The sequence below is a fragment of the Arvicanthis niloticus genome, chromosome 2 (genome assembly GCF_011762505.2).
Source record: "Arvicanthis niloticus isolate mArvNil1 chromosome 2, mArvNil1.pat.X, whole genome shotgun sequence".
Lineage (NCBI taxonomy): Eukaryota > Metazoa > Chordata > Mammalia > Rodentia > Muridae > Arvicanthis > Arvicanthis niloticus.
In genome coordinates, this window is record NC_047659.1 from 61,731,201 (window position 1) to 61,756,186 (window position 24,986).

The following is a 24,986-nucleotide window of genomic DNA, read 5'->3' on the forward strand; positions in this document are numbered from 1 at the left end:
ATTGTAGTCTTCTTAGGTAGGAAAGCTCTACTTCTTATTTCCATACATATATATTTAAGTGATTTAAATATGAAATATAAATGGTTGGAATAAAATGTCATAAATAATGCATGCCATGTCAGTGAATTATGAAATGCATTCCATATTATTTACACAATTAAAAAAGACAGAAGGCCTATTATTTTCTTTCTACTGTCCATCTAAACACATGTATACATAAATATATGCCTATGTTTCACATAGCATATACACATACATATTTTATAATGAAATCTTGCTGTCAATTTGCCAGTGAGGGCATGAAAGTGGGTTGATGTAAGGTAACTGGTCTAGCTGGAGTAAGGAAAGGGAGGGAGAAGTGGTATATGTTTATGTCAATTAAAGACATTTTAAACCATAATAAAACAAAAAATGAATAATCATGTTATTTGTTAGTAGTAAATGTTTGTGTTCTACATTTTTTATAATCAAACAAATTTAGCAATTATAGTTATCAATCACTGACTATCTCTAAACCAATAAAATGATTTTAAAATCCTGTGTTTTTTCAAGAATAAAATAACTAAACTGATTTGAATAATTAATATCTTAAAAAATAAAAATAATATTCTCTAAAACTGTAACCTGAGTCTAACATTTATTTTATATTGTACAAAGATTAAGTGAGAATGAGTATATCTAAACCTATGTAGTGTAATAACTAACTTAAACCTTATGTACATTAGAGAATATGTATAAAGTCCTGGACTCCTAATGGTGGATAGTTTCAGTTTCTTGACTGTCTATCCCAGATGTTGGTCACTTTTTTATTGAAAAATAGGTTAAGAAAATGCTGTAGGAAAGAAACAGGACTCAGAAATTTTTATAGTTTAGATTAGATGAAACATTAATTAATTAAATTCTACCTCATAAATACACTGTTGATATCAGCAGTAAAAATGAATTTTTAATATTTTATTTTTAGACTGGAAGAAAGCATGGATATAGGAAACTGTTCCTTGAATGAATTTATTTTTGTGGGAGTTACCAATAACCCAGAGATGAAATGGACACTGTTTGCCATATTTCTCCTCATCTATCTCATCAATTTTCTGGGGAATCTTGGTATGATCATTTTGATCAGAATGGATCCCCAGCTCCACACACCCATGTACTTTTTTCTGAGCCACCTCTCTTTCTGTGATCTCTGCTATTCCACAGCAGTTGGTCCCAAGATGCTGGTAGATATGTTTGGCAAGAACAAGTCAATTCCCTTCTGGGGCTGTGCGCTGCAGTTCTTCATTTCCTGTACTTTTGCAGATTCTGAGTGTGTGCTGCTGGCAGTGATGGCCTTTGATAGGTACCAGGCCATTAGCAACCCCTTGCTCTACACAGCAAACATGTCCAGCAGGGTGTGTTCTATGCTCATGGCTGGAGTTTACCTGGTGGGAACATCAGACGCTTTGATACATACAACTTTGGCATTCCGCTTATGTTTCTGTGGGTCTAATGAGATCAACCACTTCTTCTGTGATCTACCTCCACTTTATCTTCTCTCCTGCTCAGATACTGAAGTAAATGAGTTAGCATTATTTACTATTTATGGTTTTCTTGAACTGAGCACCATCTCAGGAGTTCTTGTTTCTTACTGTTACATCATCTCATCAGTCTTAAAAATCCGTTCAACTGAGGGGAGATTCAAGGCTTTCTCCACCTGCACCTCTCACTTGACTGCAGTTGCTATTTTTCAGGGAACTCTACTCTTCACATATTTTCGACCAAGTTCTTCTTATTCCCTTGATCAAGACAAAATGACATCTCTATTTTATACCCTTGTGATTCCCATGCTGAACCCACTGATTTATAGCTTAAGGAACAAGGATGTGAAAGAGGCCTTGGAGAGACTTAAAAGCAAAAGATGGTTTTAAATATTTATTCATAACGGATACCACATTTCTTTATTCACATAAAAGTTTTAGCTATTCACTATGTTTTCCAGGCTTGCTCTGAAATTGTGAGTTCTTGCCTCAGTCTTCCACATCTATTTATCTTTAATTGATTAAATTACATGAAATAAATTTATACAAGTACTTACTGTTTACTCATCTCATTTTAACAGCTTTTTCAAGTGTCTCATTGAAACATTATTTTTATCATCCAAACTAATGGACACATAGTAGTAAGCATAACATAACAGAGCAAGTTGAAGTCTATCAAAATGAAGGTAGGTTACAAAGTTAGGTTCTGGATAAAAATTATGAATATTATATATAATATTTTTTTACTGAATTTTTCATTTTTCTTCATTGTGAATCATTTTTCATGTACCGTCAAAGGGTAATCATCTAATGTAAGTCATGGATAAAAACTACATGAACAAACTAATAGCTTTTTTTTAAATCTTTTTTTTTTCAAGACAGGGTTTCTCTGTGTAGCCCTGGCTGTCCTGGAACTCACTCTGTAGACCAGGCTGGCCTTGAACTCAGAAATCTGCCTGCCTCTGCCTTCTAAGTGCTGGGATTAAAGGCGTGCGCTACCACTGCCTGGATATATTGTTTCTTATAAAGGTATAAAAAATATCTGAATGCTCTCAATAAAATTGCCACAGCTTATTTTTGCTGTGGATCCTCCAGCTGTCCTGTTTTCAATTTTGTTCCTCATATCAGATGACCTTGACCAGGCAAAGGACAGACACTAACATTAGAAGAAAGGAATAATTTTAGGCAGAATATCTGGAAATTGCAAAAGCCTTATGGGCTATTTATCTATTTTATTTTTAGATTTGCAGATGTTCAAAGTAGCTTAGGAGCCAAGAAAATTCTCCTCATGAAGGACATGGTTATATGGACTGTAATGGATGTCAAGTTTCTCAGTAGTTTCTCTTCCCTTCCCTGCCTACTTCATTTTCTGTGTTAAATGATCCATCTATTAAATCATAAACAATCATCTTGCAAATGCTTTGTTAACTGTAACACAATTTTTGTCAGATATTTTTTCAACATGAGTGTATATATATCCTTTTTTAAGGATCACTTGCACAATTCATATTATAAACAACTGCACTGCATATTTTACATGTAATGTGGAAAGAAAAACCTCAATTATATGTAAAAGTATGATTATGTCCATCTACATAAACAAATGGTTCATACTTGTAATACCTGCAGCAGTAAAATTGCAAGTGCTGATTCATTCCTAACTCCTGAACCGCTTAAAAACTCTTGAAATCCAACTATGTGTGATTAAAATAAGAAATTAAAAATGATTAATAAATTATTTTTTTAGTGATGTTATCTTTTTTTATTGATGTTATTTGGGTGACAATGATGACACAAATATGCTGAACTGAATGGAATCATTGCTAAGGATCTACTTGCTTATCAAAAATAATAAAGCAAAGTGACAGACTGAAGATGTCAATATATTTGTCTTACACACAAGTTTTATTAACAAAATCATCTTGTCTAGTACATATCAGAAAGATCCCATGCTTGGGGCTTTCTTTCAGGCCTTCCCAGGCAGAGGATGTTAGGATTCTTGTTGACAGGGCAGCCCTTTGAGGAGATAGAGAGTAGTCAAGGGGAGGGTGGGAATCATGTGATGATCAGGGGAAGTTAGCAGCTCTGACTAATTAGCATTCAGGCTGCTTTTGTGGCCCTGACTAGAAATCAAGCCATTTCTGCTGCTCTGAATGACTAGCAACCAGGTGCTTATTTGTACAAGTTTCATAAAACAAAACCAGACTGATTATCCAAGTTGTAAAAAGTATATATTTGGCGTTTCATTACATGTGAAGCGTTAAAAGTTCAGTTACAATTAGAAAATACAAACAACAAATTTTATTCTTACTATTAGGCTTATAACTGCAATTTAAAGAATTTAAATAATGTTTAATCCAAAGAAACACATTTATTATATGAAGTGCTTTTAGACTGGCACTGTTTACTGTTTGACAGCACTTCAGATCAACAAAGATATCTTATCTATTTTTTATGAATTACAAATACTAATACCTAAGATCTTTGAATATGTGATTTATTATCTATGCTGTAAATTAGGAGAAGTTTATTTTAGTCAGTCTGTTATCAAATTTATGAATTTCCATTCTTCCAGCATATACCTTGTATGACCCTCCCCCCATCTTTAAACTATATTTTCAGAGCTCTAAATTTATAATAAATAAGAGGTATTGAATCTGTATAGTATTATCCTGGCCAGTCAGGCCAGTCAGAGTTTGTCAATTGTCTGTTTATCGTGTATTAGTTATACTGTTTGAGTTTGCTCAGGGACAGATACCTCAAGAAGATTGTCTGGGGAAATGAGGCCTTGGCGTAATGGCCTCATCTAGCTATGTGCTTATCTGTGCTTAATGATCTCCGGGACATAAGGAAGACTTCCAAAGAGTGGCCAGATAAAGTTAATTTTAGGATTTTCCTTAAAATCTCAGACATAATTTTTCTCAGGGAAAGACATAAAATGAATCATAATGCAGAAAGTCCCCAAGAATGCAACACTCAGAGACTAATTCCAAAAGTTAGATATAGAAGGACAGCGGTTGGAGCAATCTAGTCAGCTTTGTTTGAGCTGTGTGAAGGAGCTGTACTGGCTCCATGCCTCTCCCCATATCCCGTGGATATGGCTGTGAGTGATCATCAAAAATCTTTCACACCAACTTATTTTTTTAGATGACTTTCCACTTTCTCTTAGTCTTATGTGAACTTTGTTTAGTGTCTGATCTAAATGTATCATGTGTCATGCCAAACATGTAAACTGTTCAGATTAATAAGTCTAACTCAGTAGTATTTACCCACAATAACCAAATGGCATTTAAAAAGAAGGGTGTGATTCAGAAAAGCTGAGAATGGAAAGAAGCTATAAACATTTAATTCCATTCATTACAACAAAGCCTCTGAGGTTGTGGCCCACAACATTGTGCAATCATCAGACTGAAGAGCAATCTCCTCAAGCTATAGCTTGAGACATAGAGTCCTTTAAATAAATGCAAGAAACAAACTTTCAACATCATCTGGTGTGCCCTTCCCCCAGCCCTGAGCAGGCCCAAGAGACCTTGTTTACAACAACAGACCAAGTGATAGGATCTAGGTGGAGTTACCCACCTTACCTGCATGGAACTTAGAAGAACTACCCCTTGGCTTGCCTTGAGATATCTCTGGCCTTGACCAAGAAGGGATTATGTATTATCCTACCCATATTCGGCTTAAACCAGGAGGGGTTTTGGATTGAGTCTTTCCCTTTAAATTGAGAGCTGAACATTAAAGCTTTGAGCCTTGATCAGAGAACTTCCTCTTGGTTCCACCTTGTCTCGCCCTCTGTCCCCCTTTCATTCCCAGCCACCCTTTCAGGTGAACCCAGTTGATTTTTGGCCTCAGGCAGCTACAATCTGGTCACTCACCTTAAAAAATAGTGAATCAGCTCAAAATATTTTAAGACATTTGTAGCTTTTAATTTTCCGTTTCTTTTGATTACATTTTGTACAAAACAAAATAGGATGATATAGCTTAAATCATTATTTTACCTAAATGATAAAACCCTTTTAAGTAATTTCTAATATTCTATAGTCTGCCACATAGAAAAATAAAGCAGAGGAGAACCTGGTTTTCAATTCTGAAAAAATTTCATGCAGGATTATTTGACACTGGAATAATACAACTGAAAGTGCTCAAGAAAAGTCAGTTCCTGGGATTGTGATTAACAATGAAAAGAGTCTTTACATGGTTTTCAAATCACGTCCATATCTTAATATATTAAGGTTTATCAACGTTCACCCATAAGAAATTTGGATGAATAATATAGGAAAAAGCTAAACATAGAGCATACTGTTAGGCACGATGCTATCTCTCAGTAAATAAATTATTTAGAATATTTTGTATCCACAACCATGTTTTGTACTTTTTTCAAAGGCTAAAGTGTCTTATTTCTGTACATAGAATATGTCATATGTAAGTAAGATTATCTTAACAATGGTTAATCGAATTCCTAAATTTTGTATTATAGAGAATTTTGTTTTGTTATTCTTTTGGTGTCTCATGCTGTTTCCCACATATGATTATGAAGTTTTTATAATTAGTATGATTTAGTGTTTGAATATATATACATATATATGTATACATATTCTCTCATTGCATGTAGCAATTTAAGAAATAGATGCAAATTAACATCTAAAGAAATAATTGAGAATTATTTAACTAAGGCTGAGTGTGCAAAACAAAAATAAATAGCAAGAAATAGGGGAAATTTTGGAAGAATTGACAGTTCTAGCACCCAGTTACACAATTACAAAATATGGAACTTGTGTTAACCAACATGGTTCGTCATCTAAATGTGTCACTATATATTGAGACCTCTGATTGTAAGAATCATTACATAGAATCACTACATCTTCTTCTCTCCTATGAAAATCCCTTGTGTATAGAAGCTGAGAATCTAGTTTCCTGGAAGTTGTTGTCTGAAAACCATACTAGATAAATTGTTCTATAATTGAGTTAACAGGTTTGAAGATCAAGACTACCATAAAATCTTCTGGAACATGTTCCAGGAATATACCTTCATACTGATACTCCTCAAACTATTCCACAAGATAGAAAAGAAAGGAAAACTATCTAATTCATTCTATGAAGCCTCCATCACTCTGATATATAAACCACACAAAGACCCAACAATGAGAAAGAATTTCAGGTCTATTTAACTTATGAATATTGGTGAAAAATACTGAATAAAATTCTCAAAACCTAACCCAAGAACACATCAAAACCATCACTCATCATGATCAAGTAGGCTTCATCTCAGGGAAGCAGGGATGGTTCAATATACAAAAATTCATCAACGTAATCTACTATTTAAACAAACTCTAGGAAAAGAATCACATGATCATCTCATTAGATGCTGAAAAAGCATTCAACAAATATAATACCTCTTCAGGTTAAAAGTCTTGGAAAGACTAGGAATTAATGGCACATACTTCAACATAATAAAAGCAATAGATAGCAAACCAACAACAAATCAAATTGGAAGCAATCCCACTAAAATCAAGGACAAGGCTGCCCACTCTTTCCCTATCCAATATAGTACTTGAAATTCTAGCTAGAGCAATTAGACAACAAAAGGAGATCAAGGAAGTATACATTGGAAATGAGGAAGTCAAAGTATCACTGTTCGCAGATGATATGATAGTGTGCATAAGCATATACCAAAATTCTACTAGAGAATGAACTCCTATAGCTGATAAACTTCAGTGAAGTGGTGGGATATAAAATTAACTCAAACAAATCAGTGGCCTTCTGTTATAAAAATGCTAAACAGACTGAGAAAGCAATTAAGGAAACAACAGCCTTCACAATAGCCACAAATAATATAAAATATCTTAGTGTAAATCTTACTCAGCAAGTGAAAGACCTGTTTGATAAGAACTTCAAGTCCCTGAGAAAATAAGTCAATGGGGACTTCAGAAGATGGAAAGATCTTCCCTGCTTATGGATTGGTAGGAATAACATAGTGAAAATGGCCATCTTATCAAAAAAAAAAAAAAATCTACAAATTTAATTCAGTGTCCATCAAAATTTCAACAAAATTCATCACAGACATGAAAAGAACAATTCTTAACTTCCTATGGAAAAAAAACAAACAAAAAATCAGGATAGCAAAAAACAATTCTAAACAATAAAACATCTTTTGGAGAAAACACCATTCCTGACTCAATTTGTATTACAAAGAAATAGTGATAGAGACCACATGGTATTGGCACACAGACAGACAGGCCCATAGTGGGATAGTATCAAATACCCAAAATTAAACCCACACGCATATGGTCACTTGATCTTTGACAAAGAATCCAAAAACATACTGTGGAAAAAAAAGAATCTTTTATAAATGGTGCTGGTCTAACTGGTTGTCTGCCTCTAGAAGAATTAAAATAGATCCATATGTATCACCTTGCATAAAGTTCAAGTGGACCAAGGACTTCAACTTAAAACTAGATACACTGAACCTAATAGAGGAGAAGATAGAGAAGAACATCAAACTCATTGGCACAGGGATAAATTTCCTGAATAGAACACCAATGGCTCAGGCTCTAAACACAACAATTAATAAATAACATCTCCCTTAACTCACAGGCTAACCATCTCAAATCTGTTAAAAAGGTTAAAGAAGGACTGGGTCTAAGCCTTGTGAGTTAAGGGACTAAAGCAAATTCATGGCTTGGAGTTTATTCTTAGGGTGTTTTCTATGTTTTATTTAGAAATAGCTGAGTGGAGTTAACAGACAACAGTCCAGATTAGGTTACATGGATAGTTGGTTTTCATAATGTCAGAAGTCCACAGAATTGACGTTACAAACATTTCTGCATTAATGTTCATTTTGATTAGAGACCTGTCTGCTCCTGACAGCTTCCTGTATTGAATTCTAAGAAGAAATTGAGCATCTTTGGAGTTACTCCTGTTGTGGTGAGACAGCCACTAGACAAGAATTGCCTCTTTCCATCTACAGACAAATTACTGCCCAGAAAAGGACACACTTGCAGAACAGTTGACTGATTATATCTGCCTAGACAGAGTAATCAGACCTTAATAATTCTGCATCACTAAGGTCTGTCAGATGATCCTGGGCCAGAAGGCAGAAGAACAGATGCTCCAACGTTTTGTAGTAGAGGGAGTGTCCAGGTGTTCAGAGGTCTCTATAAATTGACTAAGGTTTAGAAGCTATGCTTTGTGCTTCCCACAATTATAGTTAACTCAGTCATTCTGAATTTCTGACAGGGTTGAAAACTTATAGTCTCATAGCCAATCCTGGCTATTTACCTTGAGAGAAAAGATTTGAGTGGACGGTTTTCAGCTGATATTCATTCTAAAGCCAAGGAAAAATCCAGGTTCAGAACTAAGTGTTTTAGTTAGGAGAGATGACAGAGGTTCTGGTTAGTCAACAAAATGATGGACTGGGTATTAGGACTATCTTGTACCTCACTGGTACAAATTGGCATAATTATGCTCTAATTGTATTTTGAGAGAAAAGTTTTATTTTAACAGGAAGGGTGATATGAGGGAGGAGCTAAGGTGGGAGGAGTACTGAGAGGAAGAGAAGGAGTAAGAAGAGGAGGAGAAGGAGAGGAGAAGCTGGGTGATGAGAGAGGGGGTGGGGTGGGATAGGGAGGCAGATGTTCGTGTGTCTCCACCAGTCAAGGATGGTTGATATATCTAGGTTGGGTAGTGGGTTATACCTCTGATTGATCATTACCAAACTTATAAAGCCTTTGATTAACATTTTAAAAAATTGTATAAAGCAAAAAGGAAAAGGGAGCATGGGATAGGGGTTTTCTAAGGGGGGGGGGGATGGGGAAAGTGGATGGCATCTGAAGTGTAAATAAAATATCCAAAAAAAAAAAGATAAATAACACCACATTAAACTGAAAAGCTTCTGTAAGCCAAAGGACACCATTAATAGAACAAATAGGGCAACCTACAGATTGAGAAAAAAACTTGACTCATCCTATATCATACAGAGGGGTAATATCCAGTTTATATATATAAAATACAAGAATCTGACTTCCAAAAATCCAAGTTACCCAATTAAAAAATTTGGTGTACAGAACTAAGCAGAATTCTCAAAAGAGGAATCTCGAATGGCCAAAAAACATTTATTGAAATGCCCAACATGCTTAGTCTTCAGGGAAATAAAAATCAAAATGACCCTGAAATTCCACCTTATACCAATCAGAATGCCTAACAACAAAAACTCAAGTGACAGCACATGCTGTCAAGAATGTGGAGAAAGAGAAAAAATTCTTTATTGCTGGCAGGATTGCAAAGTAGTCTAACCACTCTGGAAATCAATCTGGTGATTCCTCAGAAAATTGGAAGTAGTTCTACCTGAAGACCCAGCTATACCACTCCTAGTCATATACACAAAAGACTCTTAACCATATAACAAGGACAAGGGCTGTACTATGTTTTTAGCAGTCTTATTTGTAATAGTCAGAAGCAGGAAACAACCTAGATGTAACTTCACTGAAGAATGGATACAGAAAATGCAGTTCATTTACATAATAGAGTACTACAAAGATTATGTGAATTTTTCAGGCAAGCAGATGCATCTAGAAAATATCACTCTGAGTGAGGTAATCCAGACCCAAATGTATATGCATGGTATGTACTCACTGGTAAGTGGATATTAGACTAAAAATACCCATAATACAACTCACAGACAATAAGTTTAACAAGCAGGCAGATCCAAGTGAGGAAACTTCAATCCCACTTAAAAGGGGAAACAAAATAATTAAGGGAGGCAAAGGAAGGGAGGAGCCTGGGAGAGTAGTGGGAGAGGGAGGGGAAAAGGGGAACAGGATCAGGCTGGGATGTGCGGGAGAGAAGCCCATAGGGCCAGAAGAATAAAAGGAAATATACAGCCTCAGGGGTGAGAAGTGCAGGGACCCTCTTGAATGTCAGAGAAGCCTACAAGGTTAGAGATTTTCAGGACTTAGTAGGGATAACCTTAGCCAAAATGCCAAACAGTGGGGAGAGGGAACTCGAGTCCACCTGCAGTAGATAGACAGGGCCCTAAGTGGAGGTATAGTTCACTAACCCACAGGCAAAATCGCTGATCCAGAATTGTTCCTGTGTAAAAAAAAAACCTGAAGGACAAAAAAGAGAAGAAACTGAAGCAAAGGCTGTCCAGTGACTGGTCCAGTTTGTGATCCGTCTTATGGGGTGGGGTCACCACGTCCTGACACTATTACTGATGCTTGATGTGTTTACAGATAGGAGCCTAGTATGGCTGTCCACTGAGGCCCTACCAGCACCTAACTGAGACAGATGCAATTACACCAAACTATTGGACTGAAGCTGGGGACTCCTCTGGAGGAATTAGGGGAAGGATTGAAGGAGGTGAAGGGGAAGAAAACCACATAGGAAGACCAGCAAAGTCAACTAACCAGGACCCCTTGGAGATCCCAAAGAATGAGCCACCAACCAGGCAACATGCACAGGTTGGTCTGAGGTCTCAGACACACATAAAGAATAAGACTGCCTGGTTGGTCTCAGTGGAAGAAAAAATGCACCTAATTTTCAGCAGACTTAAGGCACCAGGGAAGGACAATGTGGGGGAGGGGAGGCAAGAAGGAGATGGAATTGGGTGTAGAACTGTAGTAGAGGGGTATCAGAAAGAGGGGAAAATGCCTGAAATGTAAATAAATAAAACAAGTAATTAAAAAAAGAAGTTACCCAAGGGGGAAAAATGAAAAGCGATACATTCATAATACTTTCATTATGCAAAACGGTTTTTTTTGTTTGTTTTTTTTGTTTTTTTGTTTTTTCGAGACAGGGTTTCTCTGTGTAGTCCCGGCTATCCTGGAACTCACTCTGTAGACCAGGCTGGCCTCGAACTCAGAAATCTGCCTGCCTCTGCCTCCCAAGTGCTGGGATTAAAGGCGTGTGCCACCACTGCCCAGCACAAAACGTTATTTTATTCCTTAGTTTATTTTCATCCTCAGAAATACACACTATACTTTGTTGTGACCCGTGCTCTGCCTCAACGCTTTGCCTCAACGCTTTGCCTCAACGCTTTTGGGGCTAACTGCTCTGGTCAAGAGAGAGAGTGGGGCTGCTGGGGCAGGAGATGCAAAGAATGGAGACCAAACGGTGTGATCAAGTCTCTCCTATTTTCTCAAGTCTCTCTTATTGAAGGGAATTCTGAGGTATTTATATACGCAAGCAGGAGAACACAGGTGAAAACATTTTACCACGTGCACCATACAGCTGAGGTCACTAAACAGCAAAACCAGCTATGTGGGATAAAAAATATATTTATCAGAGTGTGCTTCAGCTGTTATAGGCTTTTGACAACCAAGTCTTTCATCAGGGTATATGGTTCCAGATGGCTGCAAAGTTGATCTAGCCGCTTTCTACTAAAGTCGGCTCCCAACAATACTTCAATCATCAATGTATACTGTTTTGCATTTAATTTTATATATTTAAATAATATTATGTGTTATTTAATTTTAGTAACATTTAAAGGAAATAATAAAAAATAATAGTATTTAATATAAAATAAAATAATTGAAGACATAGTAAATGTAGTATGGTATTACATATTACTTAATTTTAGTACTCTATCTGACATAGTAATTGACATACTCTGAAATGAAGGTATTTTTGACAAATTCCACCCTGTTTTTTTCAAAACACTTTATTTATCAATATTTGTATAAACATATACACTCATATACATATACATATATAAACAACAATTAAATAATAAGATATATTTTAAAAGTATGGGGGGTTGGGAAAAGTGGGCAGAAGGAGAGAAAGGGGAAAATTATGTAAATACAGTGTTCATATATGAAATTCTCAAAAAGGAATCCAGTTTTTTAAAATGTTCAACAGATTAACTAGCATTTTACACTATGTAAACAAATATGACCTATAATTATGTTAAAGGACATTTTAACTCACTACAAACTTTGAAGTTTAAAATGAGATCAATAAAAATTATTTTAACCAGAATACTAATAAAAACAACAATAATGTTTTACAATTCAAAGTATTTCTGAGAACAAGAAAATAGATTGTCAGGAGCTAAATCAGCAGAAGCAGAGGTACACTGTGTGATTTTTTTTTATCAAATCATAATTTTTACTTTTTAACATGGGGGTTATAAACACAAAAATGCAAGATGTGGGGAAGGGAATGACACAGGAGCATAGGTATTCATAGGTGTTCAGAACAGGGTATCAGCTGGGTGAAGGTTCAGGGGTCAGGCCACTATGACTCTGCCTATGATTCACTTGTCCTTATCTAATTTGGTACTATTTGCCAAAGGCTGCCTATTTACAAGGTCTATGACTACTCAGGCTGGTAGATTTCAACAAAAGCTGCCTGTTTATAATAGTTTATAGCCCTCTGTTTCAGTGTTTTTTCCATAGAGACCCAAGACTTTGTGTTAGCAGGCATGTAAGTCAGGCCTATTGCTGATTTTAGGCTTATGGCTGATTTTAGGACTTCAGTGTATAAGCAGGGCTGCCCCTGACATCTCCACCCTTGACATGTTAGTTTCCCTGAATTAGCCTTCCTTAAAAGGAATTATATATTTATTGTACTATCATGTGATAGACTTATAAAATAATATTAATTAACTAAGGGCAGGACATTGAAGTTTTAAATTCACTGTAGTTAAGATTCAATTATACATAACTTATTTTCAAAACAAAAAGGTTCAGTGTATAAGGTAAATTTAAAAATGATAGCCACATTCCTATTCAAAATAACTATTATTAAATTCTACTATTGTGATCAGAATGTCTATTAGTTTATGATAGGTAACAATAACTCCTGATTATATTTCTTTCTGAATTTATATGAAGAATTAGCCACCATACTTATTGAATATTTTTTGGGAGGCTATGGAACCAAAAGAAAAATCTTACAATCATTTAAAGCAAAAGGCTAAAAATTAGTCTAAGCAGCATTAAATCACAAATGTCTATGAACAGCTTCAGATATTGTATATTGAATATTAAAAAAAATAAGCAACTTGAGGGCAAATTAAAACTATCAAGATATCCTGGCCTCATGAGTATGTGCAGTTATTTAAATTTTTATGATTTTCTAAGTGTGTGTGACTTAGATAACATAAATAATATATATATTTATACATATATACATATATGTGTGTGTTATTTTAGTAATATTTAAATGGAAATTATATATATATATATATATATATATGAATTTGCCTAACACTTCATTATATAAAGCTCAGTAAGATTTTAAATTTACTATTTATTATTTTAATATATTTCTATAAGTTTTTTTTTTTTGTTTTTGAGACAGGGTTTCTCTGTGTAGCCCTGGCTGTCCTGGAACTCACTCTGTAGACCAGGCTAGCCTGGAACTCAGAAATCCACCTGCCTCTGCCTCCCAAGTGCTGGGATTAAAGGCGTGTGCAACCACTGCCCAGCCGATTATTTTCTAAAAATCTATTAAATAAATTAAATATGGTTTTATAAATACAAATGAGCGCTGTCAGAATATTATTACTGTCAGAATGTTATGAATATAGAATAGTACTTTTAATAGATTGTAAATATACTTGCCCAAATATCCTATATAATTTATTATTTTATAAACTGATTATGCCTTTTCTGAAAGGATAATTTGTAACCTTATATTATTGGATTTGTAATTTCAGGTACATATCTGAGGTAAGTTGGTCTTTGGTAACAGATTATAAGACAGCATTACATTATTACATGTTTCACTTGGGACTCATGTCTCTGTAGCCTCTTCCCTTTAGGCTGTGTTGCTATAAAAAACTGTGATCAATTTCCCTCATGGTCTTTGATTCCCCTGTGAGTGCATGAAGCTCCTAATTAAAGTGGAAACTATTATTTCTTACTTCTGCCATCAACTTGATATATCAGAATAAAAATTTCAAGTTAATTTATATTGTAAATTATATAGAAAATGTATGTACATATTTTATGAAGTAAAATATAATTTGTATTATTATAATTAACTGAACCAGAAACTAATAAAATTAAATTTCTTCCCCTATGTAGTTATTTCCAAGACACTTGTGTTAATTTCATTTTCTAATTTTGGAATGCTTCACTGCTTTAGTGTCTGTAAATTTTAAATATTTCATTGCTATGTAGTTCATATACTACATAATTGACACTCAACAGTGAACCAATTGCTTGATTTTTAGTATATCTTTACACTGTATATACTTTACATTATCTGTTTCTAGAATAGTATTTCGAACATGCCCAATTGTGGCTTCTCCAACATATATTTCACTTCCAGACCCTGGAAAACTTCATAAACAATCTTTTTACTACTATAAACAATGAAGAGATTTTAGTACTAAGAAGTCTAACAAGACAAAAAGTCTTGCCAAATATATTTTATGTTAAGCAATGTAAAAGTAAGGGATGGAAATAAATGCTTCAGTGATGAAGAGCATTTTTAACGGTGGAGGAATGAGTTAAGTTTTAGCAAAAACATGACAACTGACAACAATCTGTAGGTGTAATTTCTGGCTGTCAGATACCCTCTTCTGATCTCCTTGTGCATCTGGAACACATGTGCTGCACATATATGAGAGAAGCAATACACTCTTACACATTAAATACAACGTTTTAAAAATTATTACGTGAGCAATAATGTAATTGTAAGTGGTTTATCTTGGGAAAAATACTTATATTATTATAGGGAATATAGAAGAATGTGAATTAAAGTTGAGGTCACAATTTCCCCTGTTCATTATGGGTATATCAATAATAATTTGTTGAAAGGCATATAAAATAGTTTTATTATAGTAAAATGATATTTTTAGTTTATTTGATTTTAACAACAAAAAAAGTATGTTTCTGTCTCCATCCTGTCTCTCTCTCCATCTCTCTCTGTCCCATTTAGAAAACTTTCAGCTCTGACTTTCCCTTCCACTGTCCACAGGATCTAGCCTTATCTGACCAATTAAGATTTCACCTGACCTCACCTGAGTAATGGCACAGTCTTGGGGGAGCAGAAAAAGAACCAAGCAGCTATCCACAACAGCTGATCATGGGAAGCTTATTGATGCAAGTAAGACAACTGAATAGAAAATGATACCAAGTTACCTTTACCCACTCATATCTGGGCCAAACACAAAAGAAATATTTAATTCATGATACAATATATAATAATGAAATGAAAAGAAAGTTTTATGAACACTTATAATTAACCAAGGCATTTTAATTTTAAAAGTATATACACTTATTTATTCAATAGTTGGCTTTTAATGAGAACTCTTTAGCCAAAGATGAAAAGACAAGTAAAAATAACATAAATTAAATGACATAATAATAATAGCAACACAAGGTGGAAGTCTAAAGCAGGTGTCTGTTGTTTGCTTGTGTTTGTACATTTAGATACTAATTATTGACTAGAATGTTCTGGACATGAATCGGATGACACTAGTATACCTGGTTATTGCCAAAAAACAATACAAGCCTCATTTTCATTTTCAAACATTCACTTTGAATATATCAAATTTATTTATGGGTGCTTTTACTGAAATTAAAGGAAAAGTTGAAGGATTTTAGATGTGAAGAGTTTGCTGAGCCAGGTTGTATCTCATCTATTAATGAAAAAAGTTGTTAAGGACCCTCTCTACAAAATTTGAGTGCTGGTTCTTTATTGTCTATTAGTTTAGAATGAAGACTAAGGAAAGTTATTGCTTTCATTATACTCAATAATCAGTAGAAAATATTTCCAAAGTGGTATACTAAGGAATCTATGTTAATGAACACAGTCTCATAATATTCCATTCATTTTGTCACTTGATATAGAATTTTACCCAGTCCACAAATTAATTTTGATTGCCTTCTTCAGAGCTCCCTTCACATCTTTATTTCTCAAACTATAGATCAGTGGGTTTAACATAGGAGTCACAACTGTGTAGAAAACAGAGGCCATTTTGTCTGTGTCCATGGAGTAACTTGAGCTTGGTCGGAAATACATGAAGAGCAGAGTTCCATGAAAAATGGCCACAGCCATGAGGTGGGAGGCACATGTGGAAAATGCTTTGCGTCTGCTCTCAGCAGAGTTCATCCTGCAGATGGTAGCAATGACATAGCAGTAGGAGAGAAAGACAGTGACAACGCTGCACCCTAACAGGAAGGTGCTAAATGTGAACAGCAGTATTTCATTGATGGATGTATCTGAGCAGGAGAGGGCCAGCAAGGGTGGAATGTCACAGAAAAAGTGGTTGATGACATTTGAACTGCAGAAGGAGAGTCGGAAGGTAAAGGATGTGTGGATTGCTGAATCCACCAAGCCTACTGCATAGGCAACAGCCACAAGCTGGATGCAGACCTTCTTGGACATTGTAATTGTATAGAGCAGTGGATTGCAGATGGCAACATAACGATCATAGGCCATGACAGCTAGCATGACACATTCTATATCTCCAAAAGCCACGAAAAAAAAATACATTTGAAGAGCACATAAATTGTAAGGAATCTTCTTCTCTTTAGACAAGAAATCAGCCAGCATCTTGGGAGAGACTGCGGAGGAGTAGCAGATGTCACAGAAGGACAGACTGCTCAGGAAATAATACATAGTGTGTGAAGCCTGCTGTCCAACTTAATCAGCAGGATCATCCCTAGATTAGCAATTACAGTTAGGCCATAAACAAGGAAGAACAATGCAAAGAGGCCTTGTTGCACATCCTGTCTGGCAGAAAGTCCTAACAAGACAAAATCAATAAAAATAGTGAAGTTCTCACTATTTTTGTTGCCACCACCGCCCTGCCTAGCAAGTTCTTAATATAAAATATTCGAATGTTTCTTTCTTTCTTTTTTTTTTTTTTGCTCATTCACTTTACATGGTCACTCATGGTCACTGCCTTTTCCCCATTACCCCCTTTTCCCATTACCACCTCCTGCAATACTTCCCTCCTCCCTTTTTCCTCTTGGAGAATGCCTCACCCCCAAGGTTTTCCCCTTACCCTAGCACTTCAAGTCTCTGAAAGGCTAGGTGCTTCCTCTCCCACTAATGTCAGAGAAGGCAGCCCAGCTAGTAGAATATATCCCACTAACAGGCAACAGTTTTGGGGATATCCCTGGCTCCAGTTGTTCAGGACACAAATAAATTTCAAATTGAACATCTACTACATATAAGTGGGAAGGTCTAGGTTCAGCCTATGTACGTTCTTCATTGGTGGTTTAGATTCTGAGAGCCCCAAGGGTCCAAGTTAATTGACTATGTTAGTCTTCTTGTGGAGTTCCTATCCCTTTCAGGGCCTGCAGGACTTCATCCTTTTCTGTAAAAATCCCCAGGCTCTATACACCATTTGGCAGAGGGTGTTTGTATCTCTCAGATTCGACTTCTGGGTGGAGCCTTTCACAGGACAACAGGCTCCTCTGTGGAAAGCATAACGGAGTATTATTGACAGTGTTAGAGACTGGATGGATCTCAAGCTGGACTAGTGATTGATTAGCCATTCCCTCGGTCTCTGCTCCTTTCCCATGCCTGCATTATTTGTAGACAGTATAAATTTTGGGATGAATGTTTTGCAGGTTGGTTGGTGTCTCTATCTTTCCACTGGGGTTCCTGTCTGCATACAAGAAGTTGTCTTTTCAGTTTCCATATCTGCAATGTACTGAGTCACAGCTAAGATAGCCCTCAGTGGTCTTATGCACCTCCCTTTTTCCATGCCATGTATCCACTTAGAGATGCTCCCCCTTACCTCCATTAGTTGCAGATTTCCCTCCATTTTCATGACTGTCTACCCATTTCTCCTGTCCTTCCCAACACCAGATCCTGAATCCTCCATTCCTAACCCCATCCTTGCTTTCTCCCAGTTTTCTCTGTCCATCTGCCACTTATGATTATTTTACTCCCCCTCTAAGTGAGATGCAAGCTTCCTTACTTGGGCGTTCTTTCTTGTTTAGCTTCTTTTGGTCTGTAGATTATAACATAGTACCTGTATTTTATGGCTAATATCCACATGTAACTGAGTACATACCACACATGCCCTTTTTTGGCACTGGTTTACCTTACTCAAGATAATATTTTCAAGTTCTATTTATTTGCCTGGAAAATTCATGATATCTTGGTTTTAATGGCTGGATAGTATTCCATTGTGTAGATGTACCACGTTTTCCTTACCCACTCTTCAGTTGAGGGATATCTAGGTTGTTGCCAGTTTATGGCTAATACAAATAAAAGTACTATGAAAATAATTGAGCAATTGTCTTTGTGAGATGTTGGAACTTCTTTGGGGTATATGCCCAGGAGTGGTATAGCTGGGTATTCATGTAGAACTAGTTGAAGTTTATAAAGTGGTTGTACAAGATTGCACTCCCACCAGCAATGGAGGTGTCTTCCTCTTGCTCCACATCCTCCCAAGCATGCACTGTCACTTGACATTTTGATTTTAGCAATTCTGATGGGTGTAAGATGGAACCTCAGATTTGTTTTGATTTTGCATTTCCCTGATGAATAAGGACTTTGAACCCTTCTCTAAGTTCTTCTCAGCCATTCAGAATTCCTCAGTTGACAATTCTCTGTTTACTTCTGTACCCCATTTTGAAATTAGTTTATTTGTATTGTTGGTGTCTTACTTCTTGAATGCTTTGTAAAATTTGAATATTGGCCCTGTGTCAGATGCAGGGTTGGTGAACATTTTTCCCAATCTGTAGGCTACTGATTTGTCCTATTGACAATGTCCTTTGTCTTACAAAAGCCTTGCAATTTCATGGGTTGCCATTATTAATTTTTGATCATAGAGTCTGAGCCATTGGTATTCTGTTCAGGAATTTGTCAACTGTAGTAATGTATTTAAGGGTATTTCCCACCTTCACTTCCATGAGATTTAGTGTATGTTGTTTCACATTGAAGACCTCGATTGACTTAGACTGAGTTTGTACAGGTTGATATGTATGGATCTATTTTCATTATTCTACATGTAAACATCCAGTTGGTCAGCACCATTTGTTGAAAATTCTTTCATTTTTTCCATAATATAGTTTTTGCTTCTGTATCAAATATCAAAAATCCATAGGTATGTGGATTTATTTCTGGGTTTCAAAACATAAATCACATATACCTCATTTTTTTTTTTTTTTTTACCATAAATATGTCTTAATTGGTCCCTTTGGGTCTGGGTTTTGTTTTATTGTTATGAATTTCCCTGACTTCTCTACAAAGCCACAATAAATATGATGAGATTTCATGATGTTTTAATTTTGAAAAAATAAACCATTGCAATATTTTAAAAACTTTTTGTTGAATTCTTTATATATTTGTATATTAGCTCTCCATTGGATGTAGGGTTAGTGATATTTTTTTCCATAGAGACTGCCAATTTGTCCTATTGACTATATCCTTTGCCTTACAGAAGCTTTTCAGTTTCATGAGGTCCCATTTATTAATTATTGATCTTAGAGCCTCGGCCATTGGAGTTGTGCTTAGGAAATTTTCCCCCATGACAATGAGTTTGAGACTCTTTCCTACTTTCTTGTCTATTAAATTTAGTGTATCTGGTTTTATGTGAGGTCCTTGATAAACTTCGACCTGAATTTTGGGCAAGGTGACAAATATGGATCCATTTTCACTTTTCTATATAATGATTGCCACTTAGATCAGCACCATTTATTGAAGATACTTTTTTTCATTGTATATTTTTGACTTCTTTTTTAAAGATCAAGCTTCCATAATTGTGTGGTTTTATTTCTGGTCTTCAGTTCTCTTCCATTGATCAAGCTATTTGTCTCTGTAACAATATCATACAGATTTTATCCCTATTGCTCTGTAGTACAGCTTGAGAGATGGTGATTCCACCAGAAGTTCTTATATTGTTAAGAACTGCTTTTGATATCCTGGGTTTTTTGTTTTCTGATATGAAATTCAGAATTAGTCTTCCCATGTCTTTGTTGAACTGTGTTGGAATAAATAAAATATTTGCTTGGCACAATGCATGACAATATTCAGTACTTACAATAAGAGAATGCAATGTTGATGTTACCACAAGCTTAGCAGTAATGGTAGCAAACTGAAAAGAATATCAATGTATTTGCCTTCCTCAAGAGTTTTATCAGCAAAAGCAACTTGTTTAGCACGTTTCAGAGTGATCAGGAGTCATCTTTCCCAAAATCATTTTTAGTGGTTAACCATTTTTTCCCTCAGTGTTATAGAAGCTCTTTAGATTTGGATCTAAACATATTATCCAAAGCAAACAGACTGCTCTTGTGGAAATATATAACTCAGTATTACTTACCTAAGGTTGCAGCTACCATTTAAAAAGAAGGGTATGGTTGAGAATGGATGAGGGGAAGAACATATGAACATTTAAATTAGACAAATTCATTCAATACCGCAATATCTTTGAGTTTATGATCCACAGTTCTGTGTAACCTTCAGACCGAAGTGCAATCTGCTGAAACTTCATTTTGAGTCATACAGTCATTTAAATAAATTCAAGGACCAAATGTTTACCTTCAGCTCGGTTGCTCATCATAATATTAATGAATCCACTCACTGTATTTTGAGACATTGGTGGAATTTAATTTTCCTTATCGTATATTCACATATTGTAGAAGCTAAAATAATATTAATGTGCACCTGATATCACTGTTTATATGCAATAAAATTCAACATTCTTTAAGACAGACACAAGATAATCATTGAACAAAAGACAAACTGAAAGGCAAGATGCTCATCCCTCAGGAGCACAAGTCTTTAGAAATATTCTACGTTTGTTTCTACAACTAGTTAATATACTTTCTTCAAACTCCAAAGTATATATTTATGTACATAGACTAAGCCACATGATTAGGTAGGATTTTCTTAACAATGGTTGATGAAGATTCCTAAATTTCATATTATATGGATGTTTATTTTGTTATTTGATGGCTCATGTTTGTTTCCTACCTGTGATACTGAAATTTTCACAATTAGGGTCATTCAGTGTTTGAGCAAATGCATGCTCATATGCTCTCATTTCATACAGCAACTTAAGACATATTTATAAATCAAGGAATGCTTAGAACTGAGAGAGAAAAAGAGAATAAATTAGAAGCCAATGAAGAAAATGATGGAAGACTCAGTTAATACAATGCCAACACTGGTACTTGTGTTAATTAAATATGGTTGATCTTCCAATCACAAATGTATTCAAACCAGACAACTAGTTTTTAGATTCATGACACAGACTTTGTTGCCTTCCCTATAATCATCTTTCGTGTTTTTTTTTTTTTTTTCCTGTACTGGGAGAGAGCATGTAACTTTTAGAAAGATGGTTCCTAAAACTGGATTACAGAGTCTTTTCTGGAGCTGAGTCATAGATTTAAGTGCATTTTTCTTCTCTGAAGTTTATATATGAGAGTATATAGTAATTGTTCATATACATATAGTACTCAATGCCAATTAAGCTACTTAGTTAGCTTCAAAAAATCTAAATCTCCCAAAGGCAATAAATAATAAGCTACACAATATTGAAGTAGATAGACATTTACTGAAAGAATGAATATATACAACTTGGCCACAATGGACATTGTTATGAAATTTTCTAAAAACAGAGAATATAATATGATGTTTATAAAAACTAAGCATAGATTGAAACACTATATTCTTAAAATAGATGCTAGAACGTATAAATCTAAGCATAGATTGAAGCACTATATTCTTAAAATAGATGCTAGAGCATATTGATAATATGTTTTTATTAATTAGTGTATAATGAAATGTCTTTCATTTGTAATGCAGGATGAATTAAAGCAATCCTGTACACTTATATTGTAAACTGGTATGAAACCATCTTTTATTCTTCAGTGTTTCTAGAACCTTTTTTTACATTCTACTTCCTCAGGCTATAAACAGAAGGGAAATCATTGAAAACTCCAGGGTTTAGAACAGTGGTCATTACGGTTGATCTAGAGAGTAGGAAGAATTTGGCCAGACATACATAAAGAGTAGAGTTCCCTGCAAATTTGTAATTTCACTCAGTTGGCAGGCACAGGTAGAGAAAGCTTTGAACCTTCCCTTTGCAGAGCAGAGCTTCAATACTGATGGAATGATGCAACAGTAATAGACAAAAGTCCAGAAATGGTGTTTAATTCAATAAATCAAAACATTGTGAATATTACTAAGTCATTGCCTTCTGTATTAATAGCAAGATATTAATAGAAGAGGAGGTACATCAATAAAAAATTGGTTGATAACATTGGACATACAGAAATATAAGTAGAGGCTAAGATTGTATGTATCAAAGCATCTGCTCTTTCCACCAGGTAAAACCCAGCCATGAGGAGGGAGTGTAGCCTGTGGGGCATGTTTACTATGTAGAGAAAAGGGTTGCTGTTGGCCTGGTACTTATCATACGCCACCACTGCCAGCAGTATACACTCAGAATCTACAAAGACACAGAGGGTAATGAACTGAAGTGCACAACCAACTGTGGGAATTTATTTCTCTTCAGATAAAAAATATAACAGCACCTTGGGTCCAATTACTGTGGAATACCAAAAGTTACAGAAAGCAAAGTGGCTAACGAAAAACTATGTGGGGGTGTGGAGCTGAAAGACTACTTCTACACTCCACAGCCACAAGGAGGCTGGAGAGTAAGGAGGAAACAAGCAAGGGTGATTGAGTCTCAATTGGAAAGGGGAATACTAATGGAAGGAAGATAGTAGGAGAGAACTTGGTAAGAAGAATGGGGATGTTAGAGTTGGGTGTGGAGCGAGTCATGGGGTTGCCTAGATGGCCATGTGTATGTGTGGAAATAAGCATCCCATAGGGGCATCTATAGGATAAGACAGAGATCTGGGATAGGGAGGAACCAAAAAATCAATGGGGGTGTCCTTAGCTGTGACTAAGCTTTGGGAATATGGAGTCTGGGGAGGCTGCCTCCTGTGGCCAGGCAGGAACTCCAGGGGAGCAACAGGGACACTAACTCATCCACAAAACTTGTGACCTGAAACATATCCTTTCTACAAGAAAAACAGGAATTTGGGATGGAGCAGAGACTGGCAGAATGACCAAAAAATAACCTGTTCAACTTGAGACACATTCCACGGGAAAAAACCAATTCCCAACACTATTAATGATACTCTGTTATACATGTAGACAGGAGTCTACCATGGTTGTACCTTGAGAGACCCAACCATCCAAATGACTCAGACAAAAGCATACAACCATGGCCAAACAGTGGATGGAGCTTGGGGACACAAATAGAAGACTAGGAGTAATGATTCTAGCCCCTAAGGGGTTAACAACTCCATAGGGAAGACCAACAGAGTCAATGAATCGTGACTCTTAGGGCTCTCAGAGACAGAACCACCAACCAAAAAGTATACACAGGATGGAACTAGGCCTCCGTACATATATGTATTAGATGTGCAGCTTTTTCTTCATGTAGATATCAAACAACTTGAGAGAGGCCAATACCAAAAGCTATTGCCTGTATGTGGGATATGTTCTAGTTGGGCTGACTGGTCTAGGTGGCCTCAGTGGGAAATGAAGCTCCTAGCCTCACAGAATAGGAGCCTGACACTCTCAAAGGAGAAGGGGGTAATAATAATTGAATGGGGGTGACCTGGAAGGGGCAATGAACTTGATGTAAAGTGAAATTATACACACACACACACACACACACACACACACACACAAACACACAGTGAAGAAAACCAATATTTAGATTATTTAGATTTATATCTTCTTCTGAAAATTTAATTTTAATCTTATTTACCACAAACTAAGGCTGGATTTCAATAATAAAAACATCAGAATGCCTACATCTGCATGGGAACTGACCAGCTCAACTCAAATTCAACTTAATGATAACTTGGTCAAGGAAGAAATAAAGAAATTAAAGACTTTATTGAATTCAATGAAAATGAAGACACATCATACCCAAATTTATGAGATACAATGAAGGAAGTGTTAAGAAGAAGATTCATAGCACAGAATGCTTTCCTAAAGAAATTGGAGGGATCCCAAAAAAGCAACTTAACAGGACAGTTTACAACTCTAGAACAGAAAGCAGCAAACACACGTAAGTGGAATAGACACCAATAAATAGTTAAATTTAGGGATAAAATCAACCAATTATGAAAAAGAAAAAGAAAAAATACAAAGAATCAACAAACCAAAAACTGGTTTGTGAGAAAATCAACAACATAGATAAACCATTGGCCAAGGGAACTAAAGGGCATAGAGATAGTGTACAAAGTAACCGAATCAGAAATGAAAATGGAAGTAACAAAAATGGGGGAAATTAAAAAAAAAATCAGATCTTACCACAAAAGCCTATACTCAACAAAATTGGAAAATCTAGATGAAATGGATTGTTTTATAGACAGGTAACATGTACCAAAATTAAATCAAGATCAGGTAAACTATCTAAATAATTCTATACCAACTAAAGATAACAGAAGTAATCATTAAAAACATCCAAAACAAAATAAGCCCAGGGCCAGATGGTTTTAGTGCAAAATACTACCAGACCTTCAT

At 35.6% G+C, this 24,986-nt stretch overlaps 1 protein-coding gene and 2 pseudogenes across 1 annotated transcript; 1 reads left to right on the forward strand and 2 right to left on the reverse strand.

Annotated features, from left to right (window-relative positions):
- Positions 1-968: 968 nt before the first annotated feature.
- On the forward strand, positions 969-2,925 carry LOC117703953 (olfactory receptor 5W2-like). Its single transcript, XM_034495857.2, has one exon. The coding sequence runs from the start codon at positions 978-980 to the stop codon at positions 1,905-1,907; it is 930 nt and encodes a 309-aa protein (XP_034351748.1). The 5' UTR covers positions 969-977; the 3' UTR covers positions 1,908-2,925.
- Positions 2,926-16,325: 13,400 nt separating this feature from the next.
- Positions 16,326-20,925, reverse strand: LOC117703162 (olfactory receptor 5W2-like; annotated as a pseudogene).
- A 1,472-nt stretch (positions 20,926-22,397) lies between these two features.
- Positions 22,398-24,986, reverse strand: LOC117703163 (olfactory receptor 5W2-like; annotated as a pseudogene).

Bases quoted from the DNA above. Each gene is read 5' to 3' on its own strand.
- LOC117703953 (XM_034495857.2), top strand. From the start codon at position 978: ATGGATATAGGAAACTGTTCCTTGAATGAATTTATTTTTGTGGGAGTT.